This window comes from Symphodus melops (assembly GCF_947650265.1).
Source record: "Symphodus melops genome assembly, chromosome: 18".
NCBI classification, from domain to species: Eukaryota; Metazoa; Chordata; class Actinopteri; order Labriformes; family Labridae; genus Symphodus; species Symphodus melops.
The window spans coordinates 535102-558633 of NC_136708.1; the positions used below are offsets into that span (position 1 = coordinate 535102).

The 23532-nt window shown below is 51.3% G+C and overlaps 1 protein-coding gene across 1 annotated transcript; it reads right to left on the reverse strand.

Moving 5' to 3' along the window:
* Positions 1 to 904: 904 nt before the first annotated feature.
* Positions 905 to 22597, reverse strand: ints3 (integrator complex subunit 3). Its single transcript, XM_079368858.1, has 29 exons — positions 22263 to 22597; positions 21482 to 21565; positions 21304 to 21387; positions 21104 to 21217; positions 20911 to 20995; positions 20755 to 20821; positions 20540 to 20681; positions 20327 to 20456; positions 19787 to 19884; positions 19282 to 19473; positions 19114 to 19201; positions 18953 to 19032; positions 18257 to 18348; positions 18064 to 18170; positions 17818 to 17937; positions 17396 to 17525; positions 17254 to 17308; positions 15753 to 15856; positions 6518 to 6682; positions 6270 to 6423; positions 6024 to 6092; positions 5847 to 5922; positions 4991 to 5104; positions 4835 to 4883; positions 3603 to 3770; positions 2722 to 2822; positions 2373 to 2445; positions 1624 to 1777; positions 905 to 1474 (listed from the first exon to the last, which is right to left on the reverse strand). Exons 1-29 carry the CDS (start codon positions 22344 to 22346, stop codon positions 1397 to 1399), a joined length of 3057 nt encoding a protein of 1018 aa, XP_079224984.1. The 5' UTR covers positions 22347 to 22597; the 3' UTR covers positions 905 to 1396.
* Positions 22598 to 23532: the final 935 nt, after the last annotated feature.

Sequence of the window (23532 nt, forward strand, 5' to 3'; positions counted from 1 at the left end):
ATCAGATTCTCATCGTTTGAAATTTAAACTCCATTTTTTTAATCTTTTATGAATTTAACTCAGTAAATCTAAAACACTTTAAAATGTATCTTTGGGACAAAATGAGTTCAAGTCGCCTCGAAACCTTTAAAGTCTGATGAGTTTTTATAAAGGTTTATTTTGGGGCTTTTTATGCCTTTATTTTGATAAGACAGGATAGAGTCAGAAACCAGAGAGCTCTGCTTCATTCAGGTGCTGCTCAGGTGATCTCAGTCTGCTCAGGTGATCTCAGTCTGCTCAGGTGATCTCAGTCAGCTCAGGTGATCTCAGTCTGCTCAGGTGATCTCAGTCAGCTCAGGTGATCTCAGGTGATCTCAGTCAGCTCAGGTGATCTCAGGTGATCTCAGTCAGCTCAGGTGATCTCAGTCTGCTCAGGTGATCTCAGGTGATCTCAGTCAGCTCAGGTGATCTCAGGTGATCTCAGTCAGCTCAGGTGAAACATGGTGGTTAGTGCAGACGTGTGAAAGTTGCGATGTGTGAAACAGACTCTCCCTGAACATAATTAACTTTTGTTCTGACTTGATGCTACAACATGTCCGACATGAAGGCAGCATCAGCCCTGGTGGTTTATAAACCTCACTGACCTGTTAATCCTTTGACATTCAGCCTCCAAAATAAAAGCACCTTATTAAACCGCTCGGTGGTGTTGGACGTTTGTAATGAGGACCCGGACCAGCTCCCTGAGGGACACCACCACCCCAAACACTGATCATCGTTTATTATCAAACTCTTCATCAGTGTCTTTTCTTACAACCAGACCCGTGGCCAGAATACTTGAGGTCCTTGTGCTAACAACCTGTCAATCACAGGTAGCCCCGCCCTAACTCCGCCCCACATTCAGAGTAACAGACAGGTGACGACAGGAAACAAACATCAAGTTTTATAAGAAGATTTCTCCAACACGATGTTCACAACAGAGAAGGGGCTTTTACTGCAAAGAGACAGACAGGAAGGAGCTGCTAAAAGAGCAGGAAGTTTGGATCCTCCACAATAAGAGTCCAGCCCCCTTTCAAAAAAAAAAAAAAAAAGAAAAAAAAAAAGGAAAACAAGAAGAGAAAACCCCACAATCATCATCATCATCATGTTCGCTGTATTAAAATGCTCCCTTAGTTCATGGTTAACTCCTCCCAGTGCATCATGGGAGAATGATCACACGGGGCCACTTAGTGACTTTAGACCGCTCAGTCCTCATCTCCATGGAAACAGTCATGTGACAGTCAGTTCACCAGCAGGATGTAAGCCTGTGGCATCTCAGGGTCCCGCCCCTTCCAGGGCGTAAGTGCGAGTCATTGGGAGGGGGCGGGGCCTCTTCTGGTGGTCAGAGCTTTTGGTGGCCTCTAATTGGTTGAGAGCTCCATCAGTCGCTGTCAGAACCCACCGCCGACGAGCCTTTCCTCTTCCTCTTAGGCGCTTTGGGCTTCGAGTCCTCCTCCTCCTGCAACAGAATCACATGATCTGTGACATCATCATCCACATGACTTCAAAATCACAACGCACATGGGTGATACGGACTATTGTGGTTGCCGTGGTAACAAAAAGGTATCTTTTTTGATTTAATGCTAGTTTGATGTGGATTTGACGTACCGAGGCGCTGCTGGAGGCGCTCTCCTCCTCGTTGGTGGGCGGAGCCACTCCTTTTCTGGAGCGTGGCGAGGTGGCCGGAGCTTTACGGCGAGACTTTGGAGGCTTCGCCTGAGAGTCCTCGTACTCCTCTGCCAGGGCAAACAGGTCACTAAACCTGGAAGTGATGTCATTATTTAAGTGTGATGTCATCATTGAACAGTGTGATGTCATCATTGAACAGTGTGATGTCATCATTGAACAGTGTGATGTCATCATTGAACAGTGTGATGTCATCATTGAACAGTGTGATGTCATTATCTAAAGGTCTCTTATTCTTCTTGTTCTGGTTTTAGATGCTCTTTAGTGTTTCAGGTGTCTTGTTCATGTTCCTCCTGTTAGCAGTAGCTACATGTAACGCTAGGTCCCTCTGTGTGACATCACAACCCCATGATGTCACTGAGCCAAGCCCATTGGCTCGTTGAAACAAGCTCCCCGCGGACTGACCAGCTTTCCCAATATGGTAAAAGGGGCGGGACATATCCAAGATTTAAAGCCAGACGACTGACCAATTACGAGAGAGCAGATTAGCTGACCAATCAGATCAGACTTGGCACACGTGTGTCTTTAGTAGACACAAAAAATAAATATATGAACCTTAAAAAGGGACCTTTAAGATCAGTGTGATGTCATCATGAAACAGTGTGATGTCATCATTAAGTAGTGTGTGTGTGTGTGTGTGTGTGTGTGTGTGTGTGTGTGTGTGTGTGTACCTCATCTTGTGTGCTTCGTCACAGCTGGCCTGAACGTGCTGCAGAGCCTGAAGGATCGGAGTCTGAGTGAAGACTGACACACAAACACAATCATTACATACGCTGTGTGTGTGTGTGTGTGTGTGTGTGTGTGTGTGTGTGTGTGTGTGTGTGTGTGTGTGTGTGTGTGTGTGTGTGAGAGTCGGTGTGTGTGAGAGTCGGTGTGTGTGTGTGTGTGTGTGAGAGTCGGTGTGTGTGTGTGTGTGTGTGTGTGTGTGTGTGTGTGTGTGTGTGTGTGTGTGTGTGTGTGTGTGTGTGTGTGTGTGTGTGTGTGTGTGTGTGTGTGTGTGTGTGTGTGTGTGTCTCTCACAGTTGTTCTTGGTGTTGCTCAGGCTCAGTCTCAGGTTGTCCATGTGCTCCAGGATCTGTTCCAGAGTCAGCTGAGCCAGTTTACTGCTGGAGCTCCGCAGGCTGAGGACACATAATAACAACACCTGTCACCTGTAGACTCAGGATAATAATAACACCTGTCACCTGTAGACTGAGGATAATAATAACACCTGTCACCTGTAGACTGAGGATAATAATAACACCTGTCACCTGTAGACTGAGGATAATAATAACACCTGTCACCTGTAGACTGAGGATAATAATAACACCTGTCACCTGTAGACTGAGGATAATAATAACACCTGTCACCTGTAGACTGAGGATAATAATAACACCTGTCACCTGTAGACTCAGGATAATAATAACACCTGTCACCTGTAGACTCAGGATAATAATAACACCTGTCACCTGTAGACTGAGGATAATAATAACACCTGTCACCTGTAGACTCAGGATAATAATAACACCTGTCACCTGTAGACTCAGGATAATAATAACACCTGTCACAGGAGAAGTGTCTGTCTGTGATTGGCTCAGTGAGTCAGTGGGTGTGTGTGGGGCGAGTAAGCGGGAGACCTGTCTGGCTGTCTCTCCTGTCTCTACCCGTCTGTCTCTCAGGTCTCCAACTGTCTGTCTCTCCGCTCTCTACCTGTCTGTCTCTCCTTTCTCAACCTGTCTCTCAGGTATCTACCCGTCTGTCTCTGAAGTCTCCACTCGTTTGTCTCTCCTATCTCAAGCTGTCTGTCTCTCGGGTCTCCACTCGTTTGTCTCTCCTATCTCAAGCTGTCTGTCTCTCAAGTCTCGGCTCGTTTGTCTCTCCTATCTCAAGCTGTCTGTCTCTCGGGTCTCCACCTGTCTCACCTCTGTCTCTTGCGAGGCTGGTTGTTGTTCTTGATCAGCTGCGCCTTGATGTGCTCTCCCAGCGTGTCGTCATGTTTGGACGCCCAGTGTCTCAGGATGCTGGTGGTGAACTGATCCTCAGGGTGACACGGACGACTCAGGACCATCTTAACCATCTCCTCACTGGGCCTGACACACAGACAGGTAGAGTCAGACAGACGGGTAGACAGACAGACGGGTAGAGAGACAGACAGGTAGACAGACAGACAGACGGGTAGAGAGACAGACGGGTAGAGAGACAGACGGGTAGAGAGACAGACGGGTAGACAGACAGACGGGTAGAGAGACAGACGGGTAGAGAGACACACGGGTAGAGAGACAGACAGACGGGTAGAGAGACAGGTAGACGGGTAGACAGACAGACAGACGGGTAGACAGACAGACAGGTAGAGAGACAGACAAACAGACAGACAGACAGGTAGACAGACAGACGGGTAGAGAGACACACGGGTAGAGAGACAGACACACGGGTAGAGAGACAGACAGACGGGTAGAGAGACAGGTAGACAGACAGACGGGTAGAGAGACAGACGGGTAGACAGACAGACGGGTAGAGAGACAGACGGGTAGACAGACAGACGGGTAGAGAGACAGACGGGTAGACAGACAGACGGGTAGAGAGACAGACGGGTAGACAGACAGACAGGTAGAGAGACAGACAGGTAGACAGACAGACAGACAGACGGGTAGAGAGACAGACGGGTAGACAGACAGACAGGTAGAGAGACAGACAGGTAGACAGACAGACAGACGGGTAGACAGACAGACGGGTAGAGAGACAGACGGGTAGACAGACAGACGGGTAGAGAGACAGACGGGTAGACAGACAGACAGGAAGAGAGACAGACAGGAAGAGAGACAGACAGGTAGACAGACAGACAGACAGACGGGTAGAGAGACAGACAGGTAGACAGACAGACGGGTAGACAGACAGACAGACAGACAGACAGACGGGTAGACAGACAGACGGGTAGACAGACAGACAGACGGGTAGACAGACAGACGGGTAGAGAGACAGACGGGTAGAGAGACAGACAGACAGACAGACAGACAGACAGACAGACAGACAGACAGACAGACAGACAGACAGACAGACAGACAGACAGACGGGTAGAGAGACAGACGGGTAGACAGACAGACAGACAGGTAGACAGACAGACAGACGGGTAGACAGACAGAGGAACAGTGTTTACTTCTCTCGGCGGAGCTGCAGCAGCAGACACGATAAGGCCTCTGGGTGTTCTGAAACACAAACATGAAGACAGATTGTGATCACACAGAAGTGATGACTCTGAGCAGACCTGTGATTGGCTGTTACTCTCAGCCCTGTGATTGGTTGTTGCCCTGACCTTTGTACTTGAGGTGCTGCAGGATGGGGATGATGGTCTCCAGAGGGATGCTGTGAGCCAGGAACAGCTGCCAGGTGCTGTACTGCTCGAAGGTCTCCCAGTCCAGAGACTGAACTGTGGACGGACACACACACACACACACACAGTGAGACACACACACACACACACTGACACACGTCAGTGTGTGTGTGTGTGTGTGTGTGAATGTGTGTGTCTGTCGGTGAGTCGGTGAGTGTGTCGTGAGTGAGTGTGTGTGTGTGTCTCACTGTGTGTGTGTGTGTCTCACTGTGTGTGTGTGTGTGTGTGTGTCTCACTGTGTGTGTGTGTGTGTGTGTCTCACTCTGTGTGTTTGTGTGTGTGTGTGTGTCGGTGAGTGTGTGTGTGTCGGTGAGTGTGTGTGTGTGTGTCGGTGAGTGTGTGTGTGTGTGTGTCGGTGAGTGTGTGTGTGTCGGTGAGTGTGTGTGTGTGTCGGTGAGTGTGTGTGTGTGTGTCGGTGAGTGTGTGTGTGTGTGTCGGTGAGTGTGTGTGTGTGTGTGTGTCGGGGAGTGTGTGTGTGTGTGAGTCGGTGAGTGTGTGTGTGTGTGTCGGGGAGTGTGTGTGTGTGTCGGGGAGTGTGTGTGTGTGTCGGGGAGTGTGTGTGTGTGTGTGTCGGGGAGTGTGTGTGTGTGTCGGGGAGTGTGTGTGTGTGTGTCGGGGAGTGTGTGTGTGTGTGAGTCGGTGTGTGTGTGTGTGTGTGAGTCGGTGTGTGTGTGTGTGAGTCGGGGAGTGTGTGTGTGAGTCGGTGTGTGTGTGTGTGTGAGAGTCGGTGTGTGTGTGTGTGTGTGAGTCGGTGTGTGTGTGTGTGTGAGTTACTTACTCAGGATGTTGAGCACAGAGTCCTTCCTGAACATCACAAGGTTTCCCATCATCACATGACACATCAGCTCTTGCAGCTAAACACACACACACAGGTTACACACACACACAGGTTACTTAAACCACACACACACACACTGATGATGGTGTGTGTGTTGGCTGTTGGTGAACATGTTACCTGTGTGGAATCGATGACCGCTACGATCATGTTGAGCAGCTCTCCGCTCCGCAGCGTCTCGTCTGGAAACTGAAGCAAGACGAGATGTCAGGTGAACCACACACACCTCTGTGTGTGTGTGTGTGTGTGTGTGTGTGTGTGTGTGTGTGTGTGTGTGTGTGTGTGTGTGTGTGTGTGTGTGTGTGTGTGTGTGTGTGTGTGTGTGTGTGTGTGTGTGTGTGTGTGTGTGTGTGTGTGTGTGTGTACCTCGGTATAGATGGAGGGCGTGAGGTAGCACAGTAACCGGACGTCGTCCTCCTGACACGCCTTCATGTCCATCATCAGACAGGTGTGCAGGTCACCGAGAGCGGTGGCCTGAGCGAACGACTCGTACAGCATCATCTTACCGTTCGCCGCTTTACTGCACAGAAACACACATTGATAACCCTGTAACCACGGAGATCACCTGGCTATGATGTCATCGTTACATCATCAAGAGGATCATGGGAGCTCACCTGGCCTTCAGGTAGTAGAGCAGGTGGTATCCGATCTTTGGTTGTTTCTGGTAAAACTCGGCCAACATGTCGAGCAGCACGGAGAAGCCCGAGTTATCCTCCTGCATGGTCACCAGGTTCCTAAAGATCAGACACACAGGTCTGCACACCGAGTCCTCCAGGGACCTGACAGGACAGACAGGTCAGAGAGAGAGACAGGTCAGAGACAGACAGGTCAGAGAGAGACAGGTCAGAGAGAGACAGGTCAGAGACAGACAGGTCAGAGAGAGACAGGTCAGAGAGAGAGAGACAGGTCAGAGACAGACAGGTCAGAGAGAGAGAGACAGGTCAGAGAGAGAGACAGGTCAGAGAGAGAGAGACAGGTCAGAGAGAGAGACAGGTCAGAGAGAGAGAGACAGGTCAGAGAGAGAGAGACAGGTCAGAGAGAGAGACAGGTCAGAGAGAGAGACAGGTCAGAGACAGACAGGTCAGAGAGAGAGACAGGTCAGAGAGAGAGAGACAGGTCAGAGAGAGAGACAGGTCAGAGAGAGAGAGACAGGTCAGAGAGAGAGACAGGTCAGAGAGAGAGACAGGTCAGAGACAGACAGGTCAGAGAGAGAGACAGGTCAGAGAGAGAGACAGGTCAGAGAGAGACAGGTCAGAGAGAGACAGGTCAGAGACAGACAGGTCAGAGACAGACAGGTCAGAGACAGAGACAGGTCAGAGAGAGAGACAGGTCAGAGAGAGAGACAGGTCAGAGAGAGACAGACAGGTCAGAGAGAGACAGGTCAGAGAGAGAGACAGACAGGTCAGAGACAGACAGACAGGTCAGAGACAGACAGACAGGTCAGAGAGAGACAGGTCAGAGACAGACAGGTCAGAGACAGACAGGTCAGAGAAAGACAGGTCAGAGAGAGACAGGTCAGAGAGAGAGACAGGTCAGAGAGAGAGACAGGTCAGAGACAGACAGGTCAGAGAGAGAGACAGGTCAGAGAGAGAGACAGGTCAGAGAGAGACAGGTCAGAGACAGACAGGTCAGAGAGAGAGACAGGTCAGAGAGAGAGACAGGTCAGAGAGAGAGACAGGTCAGAGAGAGACAGGTCAGAGACAGACAGGTCAGAGAGAGAGAGACAGGTCAGAGAGAGAGACAGACAGGTCAGAGAGAGAGACAGACAGGTCAGAGAGAGAGACAGACAGGTCAGAGAGAGACAGACAGGTCAGAGAGAGAGACAGACAGGTCAGAGAGAGACAGACAGGTCAGAGAGAGAGACAGGTCAGAGACAGACAGGTCAGAGAGAGACAGGTCAGAGAGAGACAGGTCAGAGACAGACAGGTCAGAGAGAGAGAGACAGGTCAGAGAGAGAGAGACAGGTCAGAGAGAGAGAGACAGGTCAGAGAGAGACAGACAGGTCAGAGAGAGAGACAGACAGGTCAGAGAGAGACAGGTCAGAGAGAGACAGGTCAGAGAGAGAGAGACAGGTCAGAGACAGACAGGTCAGAGACAGACAGGTCAGAGAGAGAGAGACAGGTCAGAGAGAGAGAGACAGACAGGTCAGAGAGAGACAGGTCAGAGAGAGAGACAGGTCAGAGACAGACAGGTCAGGGAGAGAGAGACAGGTCAGAGAGAGAGACAGACAGGTCAGAGAGAGAGACAGACAGGTCAGAGAGAGACAGACAGGTCAGAGAGAGACAGGTCAGAGAGAGAGACAGGTCAGAGACAGACAGGTCAGAGACAGACAGGTCAGAGAGAGACAGGTCAGAGAGAGACAGGTCAGAGAGAGAGACAGGTCAGAGAGAGACAGGTCAGAGAGAGACAGGTCAGAGACAGACAGGTCAGAGAGAGACAGGTCAGAGACAGACAGGTCAGAGACAGACAGGTCAGAGAGAGAGACAGGTCAGAGAGAGAGAGAGACAGGTCAGAGAGAGAGACAGGTCAGAGACAGACAGGTCAGAGACAGACAGACAAGTCAGAGAGAGAGAGAGACAGGTCAGAGACAGACAGGTCAGAGAGAGACAGGTCAGAGAGAGAGAGAGACAGGTCAGAGAGAGAGAGACAGGTCAGAGAGAAAGAGACAGGTCAGAGAGAGAGAGACAGGTCAGAGACAGACAGGTCAGAGAGAGAGAGACAGGTCAGAGAGAGAGAGACAGGTCAGAGACAGACAGGTCAGAGACAGACAGGTCAGAGAGAGACAGGTCAGAGAGAGAGAGACAGGTCAGAGAGAGACAGGTCAGAGAGAGAGAGACAGGTCAGAGAGAGAGAGACAGGTCAGAGAGAGAGAGACAGGTCAGAGAGAGAGAGACAGGTCAGAGACAGACAGGTCAGAGAGAGAGAGACAGGTCAGAGAGAGAGACAGGTCAGAGAGAGAGACAGGTCAGAGAGAGAGAGACAGGTCAGAGAGAGAGACAGGTCAGAGAGAGAGACAGGTCAGAGAGAGAGACAGGTCAGAGACAGACAGGTCAGAGAGACAGACAGGTCAGAGACAGACAGGTCAGAGAGAGAGAGACAGACAGGTCAGAGAGACAGACAGGTCAGAGAGAGAGACAGGTCAGAGAGAGAGACAGGTCAGAGAGAGAGACAGGTCAGAGACAGACAGGTCAGAGACAGACAGGTCAGAGAGAGAGACAGGTCAGAGAGAGAGAGACAGGTCAGAGAGAGAGACAGGTCAGAGAGAGAGACAGGTCAGAGAGAGAGAGACAGGTCAGAGAAAGAGAGACAGGTCAGAGAGAGACAGGTCAGAGAGAGAGACAGGTCAGAGAGAGACAGGTCAGAGAGAGACAGGTCAGAGAGAGAGACAGGTCAGAGACAGACAGGTCAGAGACAGACAGGTCAGAGAGACAGACAGTCAGAGACAGATAGGTCAGAGAGAGAGACAGGTCAGAGAGAGAGACAGGTCAGAGAGACAGACAGGTCAGAGAGAGAGACAGGTCAGAGAGAGAGAGACAGGTCAGAGAGAGAGACAGGTCAGAGAGAGAGAGACAGGTCAGAGAGAGAGACAGGTCAGAGAGAGAGACAGGTCAGAGACAGACAGGTCAGAGAGAGAGACAGGTCAGAGAGAGAGACAGGTCAGAGAGAGACAGGTCAGAGAGAGACAGGTCAGAGACAGACAGGTCAGAGACAGACAGGTCAGAGACAGACAGGTCAGAGACAGAGACAGGTCAGAGAGAGAGACAGGTCAGAGAGAGAGACAGGTCAGAGAGAGACAGACAGGTCAGAGAGAGACAGGTCAGAGAGAGAGACAGACAGGTCAGAGACAGACAGACAGGTCAGAGACAGACAGACAGGTCAGAGACAGACAGACAGGTCAGAGACAGACAGGTCAGAGACAGACAGGTCAGAGACAGACAGGTCAGAGACAGACAGGTCAGAGACAGACAGGTCAGAGAGAGAGACAGGTCAGAGAGAGAGACAGGTCAGAGACAGACAGGTCAGAGAGAGAGACAGGTCAGAGAGAGAGACAGGTCAGAGAGAGACAGGTCAGAGACAGACAGGTCAGAGAGAGAGACAGGTCAGAGAGAGAGACAGGTCAGAGAGAGAGACAGGTCAGAGAGAGACAGGTCAGAGACAGACAGGTCAGAGAGAGAGAGACAGGTCAGAGAGAGAGACAGACAGGTCAGAGAGAGAGACAGACAGGTCAGAGAGAGAGAGACAGACAGGTCAGAGAGAGACAGACAGGTCAGAGAGAGAGACAGACAGGTCAGAGAGAGACAGACAGGTCAGAGAGAGAGACAGGTCAGAGACAGACAGGTCAGAGAGAGACAGGTCAGAGAGAGACAGGTCAGAGACAGACAGGTCAGAGAGAGAGAGACAGGTCAGAGAGAGAGAGACAGGTCAGAGAGAGAGAGACAGGTCAGAGAGAGACAGACAGGTCAGAGAGAGAGACAGACAGGTCAGAGAGAGACAGGTCAGAGAGAGACAGGTCAGAGAGAGAGAGACAGGTCAGAGACAGACAGGTCAGAGACAGACAGGTCAGAGAGAGACAGACAGGTCAGAGACAGACAGACAGGTCAGAGACAGACAGACAGGTCAGAGACAGACAGGTCAGAGAGAGACAGGTCAGAGACAGACAGGTCAGAGACAGACAGGTCAGAGACAGACAGGTCAGAGAGAGACAGGTCAGAGAGAGAGACAGGTCAGAGAGAGAGACAGGTCAGAGACAGACAGGTCAGAGAGAGAGACAGGTCAGAGAGAGAGACAGGTCAGAGAGAGACAGGTCAGAGACAGACAGGTCAGAGAGAGAGACAGGTCAGAGAGAGAGACAGGTCAGAGAGAGAGACAGGTCAGAGAGAGACAGGTCAGAGACAGACAGGTCAGAGAGAGAGAGACAGGTCAGAGAGAGAGACAGACAGGTCAGAGAGAGAGACAGACAGGTCAGAGAGAGAGACAGACAGGTCAGAGAGAGACAGACAGGTCAGAGAGAGAGACAGACAGGTCAGAGAGAGACAGACAGGTCAGAGAGAGAGACAGGTCAGAGACAGACAGGTCAGAGAGAGACAGGTCAGAGAGAGACAGGTCAGAGACAGACAGGTCAGAGAGAGAGAGACAGGTCAGAGAGAGAGAGACAGGTCAGAGAGAGAGAGACAGGTCAGAGAGAGACAGACAGGTCAGAGAGAGAGACAGACAGGTCAGAGAGAGACAGGTCAGAGAGAGACAGGTCAGAGAGAGAGACAGGTCAGAGAGAGACAGGTCAGAGAGAGACAGGTCAGAGACAGACAGGTCAGAGAGACAGGTCAGAGACAGACAGGTCAGAGACAGACAGGTCAGAGAGAGAGACAGGTCAGAGAGAGAGAGAGACAGGTCAGAGAGAGAGACAGGTCAGAGACAGACAGGTCAGAGACAGACAGACAAGTCAGAGAGAGAGAGAGACAGGTCAGAGACAGACAGGTCAGAGAGAGACAGGTCAGAGAGAGAGAGAGACAGGTCAGAGAGAGAGAGACAGGTCAGAGAGAAAGAGACAGGTCAGAGAGAGAGAGACAGGTCAGAGACAGACAGGTCAGAGAGAGAGAGACAGGTCAGAGAGAGAGAGACAGGTCAGAGACAGACAGGTCAGAGAGAGACAGGTCAGAGAGAGAGAGACAGGTCAGAGAGAGAGAGACAGGTCAGAGAGAGAGAGACAGGTCAGAGAGAGAGAGACAGGTCAGAGAGAGAGAGACAGGTCAGAGAGAGAGAGACAGGTCAGAGAGAGAGAGACAGGTCAGAGAGAGAGAGACAGGTCAGAGAGAGAGACAGGTCAGAGAGAGAGACAGGTCAGAGAGAGAGAGACAGGTCAGAGAGAGAGACAGGTCAGAGAGAGAGACAGGTCAGAGAGAGAGACAGGTCAGAGACAGACAGGTCAGAGAGACAGACAGGTCAGAGACAGACAGGTCAGAGAGAGAGAGACAGACAGGTCAGAGAGACAGACAGGTCAGAGAGAGAGACAGGTCAGAGAGAGAGACAGGTCAGAGAGAGAGACAGGTCAGAGACAGACAGGTCAGAGACAGACAGGTCAGAGAGAGAGACAGGTCAGAGAGAGAGAGACAGGTCAGAGAGAGAGACAGGTCAGAGAGAGAGACAGGTCAGAGAGAGAGAGACAGGTCAGAGAAAGAGAGACAGGTCAGAGAGAGACAGGTCAGAGAGAGAGACAGGTCAGAGAGAGACAGGTCAGAGAGAGACAGGTCAGAGAGAGAGACAGGTCAGAGACAGACAGGTCAGAGACAGACAGGTCAGAGAGACAGACAGTCAGAGACAGATAGGTCAGAGAGAGAGACAGGTCAGAGAGAGAGACAGGTCAGAGAGACAGACAGGTCAGAGAGAGAGACAGGTCAGAGAGAGAGAGACAGGTCAGAGAGAGAGACAGGTCAGAGAGAGAGAGACAGGTCAGAGAGAGAGACAGGTCAGAGAGAGAGACAGGTCAGAGACAGACAGGTCAGAGAGAGAGACAGGTCAGAGAGAGAGACAGGTCAGAGAGAGACAGGTCAGAGAGAGACAGGTCAGAGACAGACAGGTCAGAGACAGACAGGTCAGAGACAGAGACAGGTCAGAGAGAGAGACAGGTCAGAGAGAGAGACAGGTCAGAGAGAGACAGACAGGTCAGAGAGAGACAGGTCAGAGAGAGAGACAGACAGGTCAGAGACAGACAGACAGGTCAGAGACAGACAGACAGGTCAGAGACAGACAGACAGGTCAGAGACAGACAGGTCAGAGAGAGACAGGTCAGAGACAGACAGGTCAGAGACAGACAGGTCAGAGACAGACAGGTCAGAGAGAGACAGGTCAGAGAGAGAGACAGGTCAGAGAGAGAGACAGGTCAGAGACAGACAGGTCAGAGAGAGAGACAGGTCAGAGAGAGAGACAGGTCAGAGAGAGACAGGTCAGAGACAGACAGGTCAGAGAGAGAGACAGGTCAGAGAGAGAGACAGGTCAGAGAGAGAGACAGGTCAGAGAGAGACAGGTCAGAGACAGACAGGTCAGAGAGAGAGAGACAGGTCAGAGAGAGAGACAGACAGGTCAGAGAGAGAGACAGACAGGTCAGAGAGAGAGAGACAGACAGGTCAGAGAGAGACAGACAGGTCAGAGAGAGAGACAGACAGGTCAGAGAGAGACAGACAGGTCAGAGAGAGAGACAGGTCAGAGACAGACAGGTCAGAGAGAGACAGGTCAGAGAGAGACAGGTCAGAGACAGACAGGTCAGAGAGAGAGAGACAGGTCAGAGAGAGAGAGACAGGTCAGAGAGAGAGAGACAGGTCAGAGAGAGACAGACAGGTCAGAGAGAGAGACAGACAGGTCAGAGAGAGACAGGTCAGAGAGAGACAGGTCAGAGAGAGAGAGACAGGTCAGAGACAGACAGGTCAGAGACAGACAGGTCAGAGAGAGAGAGACAGGTCAGAGAGAGAGACAGACAGGTCAGAGAGAGACAGGTCAGAGAGAGAGACAGGTCAGAGACAGACAGGTCAGGGAGAGAGAGACAGGTCAGAGAGAGAGACAGACAGGTCAGAGAGAGAGACAGACAGGTCAGAGAGAGACAGACAGGTCAGAGAGAGACAGGTCAGAGAGAGAGACAGGTCAGAGACAGACAGGTCAGAGACAGACAGGTCAGAGAGAGACAGGTCAGAGAGAGACAGGTCAGAGAGAGAGACAGGTCAGAGAGAGACAGGTCAGAGAGAGACAGGTCAGAGACAGACAGGTCAGAGAGAGACAGGTCAGAGACAGACAGGTCAGAGACAGACAGGTCAGAGAGAGAGACAGGTCAGAGAGAGAGAGAGACAGGTCAGAGAGAGAGACAGGTCAGAGACAGACAGGTCAGAGACAGACAGACAAGTCAGAGAGAGAGAGAGACAGGTCAGAGACAGACAGGTCAGAGAGAGACAGGTCAGAGAGAGAGAGAGACAGGTCAGAGAGAGAGAGACAGGTCAGAGAGAAAGAGACAGGTCAGAGAGAGAGAGACAGGTCAGAGACAGACAGGTCAGAGAGAGAGAGACAGGTCAGAGAGAGAGAGACAGGTCAGAGAGAGAGAGACAGGTCAGAGACAGACAGGTCAGAGACAGACAGGTCAGAGAGAGACAGGTCAGAGAGAGAGAGACAGGTCAGAGAGAGAGAGACAGGTCAGAGAGAGAGAGACAGGTCAGAGACAGACAGGTCAGAGAGAGAGAGACAGGTCAGAGAGAGAGACAGGTCAGAGAGAGAGACAGGTCAGAGAGAGAGAGAGACAGGTCAGAGAGAGAGACAGGTCAGAGAGAGAGAGACAGGTCAGAGAGAGAGACAGGTCAGAGACAGACAGGTCAGAGAGACAGACAGGTCAGAGACAGACAGGTCAGAGAGAGAGAGACAGACAGGTCAGAGAGACAGACAGGTCAGAGAGAGAGACAGGTCAGAGAGAGAGACAGGTCAGAGAGAGAGACAGGTCAGAGACGGACAGGTCAGAGACAGACAGGTCAGAGAGAGAGACAGGTCAGAGAGAGAGAGACAGGTCAGAGAGAGAGACAGGTCAGAGAGAGAGACAGGTCAGAGAGAGAGAGACAGGTCAGAGAAAGAGAGACAGGTCAGAGAGAGACAGGTCAGAGAGAGAGACAGGTCAGAGAGAGACAGGTCAGAGAGAGACAGGTCAGAGAGAGAGACAGGTCAGAGACAGACAGGTCAGAGACAGACAGGTCAGAGAGACAGACAGTCAGAGACAGATAGGTCAGAGAGAGAGACAGGTCAGAGAGACAGACAGGTCAGAGAGACAGACAGGTCAGAGAGAGAGACAGGTCAGAGAGAGAGAGACAGGTCAGAGAGAGAGACAGGTCAGAGACAGACAGGTCAGAGAGAGACAGGTCAGAGAGAGAGAGACAGACAGGTCAGAGAGAGAGACAGGTCAGAGAGAGAGACAGGTCAGAGACAGAGACAGGTCAGAGACAGACAGGTCAGAGAGAGAGACAGGTCAGAGACAGACAGGTCAGAGAGAGAGTGACAGGTCAGAGAGAGAGAGACAGGTCAGAGAGAGAGACAGACAGGTCAGAGAGAGACAGGTCAGAGAGAAAGACAGGTCAGAGACAGACAGGTCAGAGACAGACAGGTCAGAGAGAGACAGGTCAGAGACAGACAGGTCAGAGAGAGAGAGACAGGTCAGAGAGAGAGACAGACAGGTCAGAGAGAGACAGGTCAGAGAGAGAGACAGGTCAGAGACAGACAGGTCAGAGAGAGAGACAGGTCAGAGAGAGAGACAGACAGGTCAGAGAGAGAGACAGACAGGTCAGAGAGAGACAGGTCAGAGACAGAGAGAGAGACAGGTCAGAGACAGAGAGAGAGACAGGTCAGAGACAGACAGGTCAGAGAGAGAGACAGGTCAGAGACAGACAGGTCAGAGAGAGAGAGTGACAGGTCAGAGAGAGAGAGACAGGTCAGAGAGAGAGACAGACAGGTCAGAGAGAGAGACAGACAGGTCAGAGAGAGACAGGTCAGAGAGAAAGACAGGTCAGAGACAGACAGGTCAGAGACAGACAGGTCAGAGAGAGACAGGTCAGAGACAGACAGGTCAGAGAGAGAGAGACAGGTCAGAGAGAGAGACAGACAGGTCAGAGAGAGACAGGTCAGAGAGAGAGACAGGTCAGAGACAGACAGGTCAGAGAGAGAGACAGGTCAGAGAGAGAGACAGACAGGTCAGAGAGAGAGACAGACAGGTCAGAGAGAGACAGGTCAGAGACAGAGAGAGAGACAGGTCAGAGACAGAGAGAGAGACAGGTCAGAGACAGAGAGATCAGGAGTCTGTCAGTTTTTAAATAAAGTTATTTTGAATCTCACTCCTCAGTGATCTCCTCGGGCAGCACGTCTCCTCTGAAGTGATCTTTAAACAGCTCGGCCAGACACGACGCCAAAGACGACATCTGCTCCGTGTCAAAGTCCTCCTGTAGAGACATGGCAACTCACATCAGCAACAAGTACGGCAACTCACATCAGCAACAAGTAAGGCAACTCACATCAGCAACAAGTAAGGCAACTCACATCAGCAACAAGTACGGCAACTCACATCAGCAACAAGTACGGCAACTCACATCAGCAACAAGTAAGGCAACTCACATCAGCAACAAGTACAGCAACTCACATCAACAACAAGTACGGCAACTCACATCAGCAACAAGTACGGCAACTCACATCAGCAACAAGTACGGCAACTCACATCAGCAACAAGTAAGGCAACTCACATCAGCAACAAGTACAGCAACTCACATCAACAACAAGTACGGCAACTCACATCAGCAACAAGTACGGCAACTCACATCAGCAACAAGTACGGCAACTCACATCAGCAACAAGTACGGCAACTCACATCAGCAACAAGTACGGCAACTCACATCAGCAACAAGTAAGGCAACTCACATCAGCAACAAGTACAGCAACTCACATCAACAACAAGTAAAGCAACTCAACTCAGCAACAAGTACGGCAACTCACATCAGCAACAAGTACAGCAACTCACATCAACAACAAGTAAAGCAACTCACATCAGCAACAAGTACAGCAACTCACATCAGCAACGATTCTACCACAGAGAGTCCACCACAGAGGGAGTCCACCACATAGTCTACCACAGAGAGAGTCCACCACAGAGAGAGTCCACCACAGAGAGAGTCCACCACAGAGAGAGTCCACCACAGAGAGTCCACCACAGAGGGAGTCCACCACAGAGAGAGTCTACCACAGAGAGAGTCCACCACAGAGGGAGTCTACCACAGAGAGAGTCCACCACAGAGGGAGTCCACCACAGAGAGAGTCTACCACAGAGAGAGTCCACCACAGAGGGAGTCCACCACAGAGGGAGTCCACCACAGAGAGAGTCTACCACAGAGAGAGTCCACCACAGAGGGAGTCCACCACAGAGGGAGTCCACCACAGAGGGAGTCCACCACAGAGGGAGTCCACCACAGAGAGAGTTTCCTGAATTTCCCTCGGGATCAATAAAGTATCTATCTATCTATCTATCTATCTATCTACCACATAGTCCACCACAGAGAGTCCACCACAGAGAGAGTCCACCACAGAGAGTCCACCACAGAGAGAGTCCACCAGAGAGAGTCCACCACAAACAGTCTACCAATGAGAGTCCACCACAGAGAGTCCATCACAGAGAGAGTCCATCACAGAGAGAGTCCACCACAGACAGTCTACCAATGAGAGTCCACCACAGAGAGAGTCCACCACAGAGAGAGTCCACCACAGAGAGAGTCCACCACAGAGAGAGTCTACCACAGAGAGAGTCCACCACAGAGAGAGTCCACCACAGAGATTAGATAGAAGAACTCACCTCTAAGATCAGGTCCACGATCTCCTGCATCACCTCACACTGAGTCTCTGTGTCACTGAAGACAGATAGAAACAGTATTATTAAAACCAGACCGCCAGGCTCTTCTGAGGACCTGAAGGAGGGCTGCATGCCGGAGTCTCACCTGGTCTTCTGCAGTTGCTGAACTTTCTCCTTCATTGTGTCGTCTAATTGGTTGAGCCAGGGTGTGATGTCAGCAGGCTCCTCGATCACGGCCTCTTTGATTGGATGGAACCTGAACTCCCTCTTCTTTCCTGCACAGTGATTGGTCAACAGAGCGTGATGTCATCAGCAGGTAGTGAATGCTAACAATCGCAGATCTGTTTAAATGACCACAAAGTTGATCGTCGATCTTTGGCCCAGGGAGTCCGGGTACCAAGACCACCCCTGTGACTGTAGTCTGAAGCTCTGTAGACCAGACTGTAAGGGGGTAAAGGACGACCCTCGTAGGACTGAAAACCCGGGGTTAACCCCGTAAGTGACCTCACTAACCACAAATCCTGCTTCTTAGTAGCGACCCCAGGTAAAGCGGGTTATTGTGGTCACCTTTGTTGTTGACCTCCTCCTCATCGTCGCTGAAGGCGGCCTCTGTGGGGTCGTAGCAGCTCTCCTCCTTCTCCAACATGTGGTTCTCCAGCTCCATGGACGCCGCCTCCTCCATTTTTACTGCCGCATACAGGAGAAGAAGTGTTTCAGAGTTTCACACTAAAGCATGAGGCTTGTTGTTAGAGCGCCACCAAGTGTTCACCTAGAGACGGACAGGCTGCTTTATTTCTACAGAGTGGGTGTTACCTTCAGTAGGGGGCGATGGCGAGCTGCAGAACTCTGGGAATCTCTCTCGGAGCATTGATCGAAGCTCTCGATCCAACTTTGGGTTATCAAACAGCGGAGCGAGATGACTGACAGAGAGACGGACCAATCAGGAGTCATTATTAATCAATAACCAACAAGTGGAGGACTGTGTGTGTGTGTGTGTGAGACTCACGCCAGCACTCTCTTCTCCATTATGAAGGTGAGCGAGTTAAAGACGCCCTGACGCACCTGAGTCTCCAGCGGAGGAAAGAAGTGAGGAATTATCTGAGGAAACAAGGACACAAGAGAGGAGATAAGGAGACAAGGACACAAGAGAGGAGATAAGGAGACAAGGACACAAGAGAGGAGATAAGGAGACAAGGACACAAGAGAGGAGATAAGGAGACAAGGACACAAGAGAGGAGATAAGGAGACAAGGACACAAGAGAGGAGATAAGGAGACAAGGACACAAGAGAGGAGATAAGGAGACAAGGACACAAGAGAGGAGATAAGGAGACAAGGACACAAGAGAGGAGATAAGGAGACAAGGACACAAGAGAGGAGATAAGGAGACAAGGACACAAGAGAGGAGATAAGGAGACACGGAGGTGAAGGGTAAAGGAGACATGGAAGGAAAAACAATACTTTTCTCTGTGCACTACAATACCCAAGAGCCTCAGCGGCTTCAGCTATGGTGAGTAGATCATGCGCGTCTTTGTAAAGCTCTGTGATTGGTTGATTTTAATTGCTGGATGAGGTTGAGGCCACGCCCCCTTTTTAACTTTATGAACATATACCGACACACACGTGTGTGTATGCGTATAAATGTGTGTGTATGTGTATATATGTATATGTGTGTGTGTGTGTGTGTGTGTATGTGTGTGTTACCCTGCACATGAAGTCCAGCAGCGTGGCTGTGATGGCAGGATGAGGTTTCATGGAGTGATGCATCACCAGGATGGCAGGTTCTAAAACAGAAGGAGGCTTGAACCTGTCAGTCAGTGCAGAGGGCCCAACAGCTCCATACACAAACAGGTGAGTGTGTTTACCTATGTTCATGATGCTGTCTTTCTCAGGGTTGAAGAACAGCCAATCGTAGAACAGAGCCAGCTTGGCGTTGGAGGCGGCAACATTCGACTGCAGACACAAAACAATTGGTCGGTTCTAGATTTTTAGAGAAGATGACCTTCACACCAGAACAGTCTCCGCCTCCTTACCGTGCAGGTGGTGAGCAGCCAGCCAATGATGGCCCAGCGTGGCAGGATGTCAGAGCTCAGCACCTCATTGGACGGGTGGACCACCCCACAGATATATCTTATCAAATCGCAGCGCAGGGATTGGCTCTCTGCTGTGGACAGGTACTGTCTCTGAAACCAGTCCTGGTACCGCTTCTGCTGCCCGAAACGCACCTGAGCACAGGTAACGCACACGTGTCACACACGAGTCACACACACACAGCACAGACTTCATGTAACATGTTTAACACTCAGAATCAACTGAGAGAATCTGTTAGTGTGTGTGTGTGTGCGTGTGTAGTGTGTGTGTGTGTGTGTGTGTGTGTGTGTGTGTGTGTAGTGTGTGTGTGTGTGTGTGTGTGTAGTGTGTGTGTGTGCGTGTGTGTGTGTGTGTGTGTAGTGTGTGTGTGTGTGTAGTGTGTGTGTGCGTGTGTGTGTGTGTGTGTGTGTGTGTAGTGTGTGTGTGTGTGTGTAGTGTGTGTGTTACCCTGGAGGTCATGAACAGCAGCTTGGTCTCCATGTCCGGAGTGAGACGACAGGCCAGAAACTTCCTGGAGGTTCGAGCCGTCAGCAGCTGGAGAACACCTGAAACAGAATGATCAGTGTATAAAGTGAGGGAATGTGTGGGTAGTGTAGTCTTTACAGTGGACTGAGGATTGTGGGTAGTGTAGTCTTTACAGTGGACTGAGGATTGTGGGTAGTGTAGTCTTTACAGTGAATTGAGGATTGTGGGTAGTGTAGTCTTTACAGTGAATTGAGGATTGTGGGTAGTGTAGTCTTTACAGTGGACTGAGGATTGTGGGTAGTGTAGTCTTTACAGTGGACTGAGGATTGTGGGTAGTGTAGTCTTTACAGTGAATTGAGGATTGTGGGTAGTGTAGTCTTTACAGTGGACTGAGGATTGTGGGTAGTGTAGTCTTTACAGTGGACTGAGGATTGTGGGTAGTGTAGTCTTTACAGTGAATTGAGGATTGTGGGTAGTGTAGTCTTTACAGTGGACTGAGGATTGTGGGTAGTGTAGTGTTACCAGTAAACTGAGGACTGAGGACTTGTGGGTTGTGCAGCAGGTCTCTCCACACCAGCTCCATCTCTGGGATCCGAGCGACATTCTGCAGCAGACGAACCAGATCTCTGCCGATGACCAGACACTCCATGAACTAGAGACACACAGAGAGGCGGGGTTATTCCTGTGACCAGCAGGGGGCGCAATCCCTCAGATACATTTAGCTTTACCCCCTACCTTCTCCCGCAGCATGCTGATGCAGAAGTCCACCTCCTTCTGGCGCAGAGTCAGCAGGTTGGGCGCTCCGTGGTCGACAATGAGGCGGAGGTAAGTGTAGACTGACATGGCGATCAACATGCCGCTCTTTAACACCCACTCCCTGCGGACGAGACAAACTCAGCTGTGAGGGAAAGAACAGGAAACCGTCTGAGCTCTGCTCGGGAGAATCTTACTTTTGGTCCAGCAGGATTTCCAGCACACTCTCAGCCAACCACAGGTTCTTAGTGGAGATATCGCCGCCTGGAAACACACACACACACGTTAACACATACATGTTATGACGTAACATACTGCAGTGATCAGAGGGGGGGCTTGAGTCTGTGTCAGACCTGCAATCTGTTTCTGGAGCGTCATGACGACACCGTCAGTTCCCATCACGCCGCTCTTCACCAGCTCTCTGACCAGCCACACCAGCTGCAGGAAACATGAAACTCCTCATTACAACAGACGTCAGGTGAAGGTTCAGGTCCACTGTTCACCTGCGTGACCCGTCTGTGGTGGTCTACCTGGGACCGTGCTCACCTGTGTTCGGGGGACGTCCTGTAGCTTTAAGAACTTTTCCATCAGGATCTGGTTGATCTTGACCAGAATCAAGTTCATCCCGTCTCTGCTGAGCAGCGTCAGGTCTCTGTAACACTGTAACGCACAGAGTGATGTCACAGTGATGTCACAGTGATGTCACAGTGATGTCACACAGTTATAGAGCTGTAATGGAGTCTCACCCTCTGTGCCTGAGTCGGCTCTGTGAGGACCAGTGTGAACAGACCCAGACACACCTCTTCATGCTGCTGCTGACCTTTACACACCTGTACACAGGTAAACAGGAAGTCAGAGTAGAACACCTGTATGAGCCTTCAGCCCAGGTGGACAGTAGTGATAAAGGAACAGTCGCTGACTTACATTAGCCGTGAGCGCATCATTGGCCTCCCTCTCTGACAGCCCATTGGTCAACGCCTGGACGATCCCCACACAGCGCTCTAACTTCTACACACACAGAGACACAGGGTCTTTACACACACACACACACAGAGACACAGGGTCTTTACACACACACACACACACACACACACACACACACACACACTGCCAGCCTTCCAGCAGCGTGTCACACCTGTAGTCTGTTCAGATCTGTGCACTGATGGACAGATGTCAGAGTGACGGGCTGCATGTGAAGGACAACTTGAGCAGGTGGCAGTTCAGTGCTTGCTCAAGGGCTTCCCGGCAGTGACCTGCAGACATTTTCTCCGCGCGCAGATCTCTAGATTCAAACACTGAGCAGATAGAACCGTGTTGACTGTTGACACGGTGTGTCAGGAAAGTTTATTTGTCTTATTTATCAGACTACTTGTGACATGTTAAAGCGGATATCGCGCATGCGCATATCCCCTTTCAGTCCTCTCCATGTTTAGGCAGAACTAGCATGCTAGGCTAACTCTCAGTAAGCCGCTCCGCAGGATCTGTAAGCCCAAAAACCCCACAAAGAACCGGGACCCGTCCCCTTCACCCCCCCCCCCCCTGTTTACACAGACAGGAGGGCGGCTACACCAAGCTAAACATGCTAACCCTCCTAACTAGCCTGCTAGCCTCCGTGTCTCTCAGGTGGATCCTTCTGGTCTCTTTGTACCCCTGCTGCCTCCTCTCTATCTGGGCTTATCTGGGCAGTCGAACCGGGCCAGCCTACCTCCTCCAGCTCGTCTTTGGCGTCCAGCTGAGTGGAAACCAGCAGCCGGCCCTGCAGCTTCGTCTTCCCCGCTGCAGACTCCATCTGGTCCCGCCGGGCCTCGCCGGGCCGGGACTCCGGGTGAAGCCGGGTTCTGAGTGTTTCTGTCCGCGTACCGGGCAGGATGGAGCTCCTGTCCGGGCGGGGGCCTCGGTGTGGCTCGGTTCTGTCGGTTCTGTTGGTCAGAGTGTGTTTTTAAACTTCTGCAGGCTGTTCAGCGTTACACTGTCCGAACACAGCAACATAACGGACATCCGCACAGAGAGAGGGGGCGGGGACTGCGAGGCCAACTCACCAATCACCGACCTCCCTACTCTGAGTGGCGCTTATACGGACCAATGACAATAGAAGCTCCGGAGCCAATCACCGGGCTGCAGCTCAGGTGACCTCCTGCATAGAAACTATTACAAACTTGTTTATAAACAAAAACAAATGAAAAGTGATGAGCACGTGACCCTCATGGGTCTCTGCTGAGGTCCAGACCGACAACATGAACCGTGACTAGTCATGATGAAGCAGACCACTTTATAATCATCATCAAAATATACTTTATTAGGTGAGTAAAGCACTTTACACATGAACACACACACACACACACACACACACACACACACACACACACACACAACAATAATAAAGCTCAGAGCTGATATTTACAACAGTTTAAACTCTTCTGTCCCTTTAAATGATGTCAGAGGGTAAAAATCCAATCAAAGGCTGAGAAAGAGATTCTGACATCTGTCAATCATTTCAGCAATGAAGTGACCTTTGACCTCTCAAATCTCCCCCTCCCCCCCACAGTGTCCGACCTCCCCCCCACAGTGTCCGACCTCCCTCACACAGTGTCCGACCTCCCTCACACAGTGTCCCCCCTCCCTCACAGTGTCCCCCCTCCCTGACTGAGTGTCCCCCCTCCTCACACTGAGTGTCCCCCCTCCCTCACACAGTGTCCCCCCTCCCTCACAGTGTCCCCCCTCCCTGACTGAGTGTCCCCCCTCCCTCACACAGTGTCCCCCCTCCCTCACACTGAGTGTCCCCCCTCCCTCACACAGTGTCCCCCCTCCCTCACACGGTGTCCCCCCTCCCTCACAGTGTCCCCCCTCCCTGACTGAGTGTCCCCCCTCCTCACACTGAGTGTCCCCCCTCCGTCACACAGTGTCCCCCCTCCTTCACACAGTGTCCCCCCTCCTCACACTGAGTGTCCCCCCTCCGTCACACAGTGTCCCCCCTC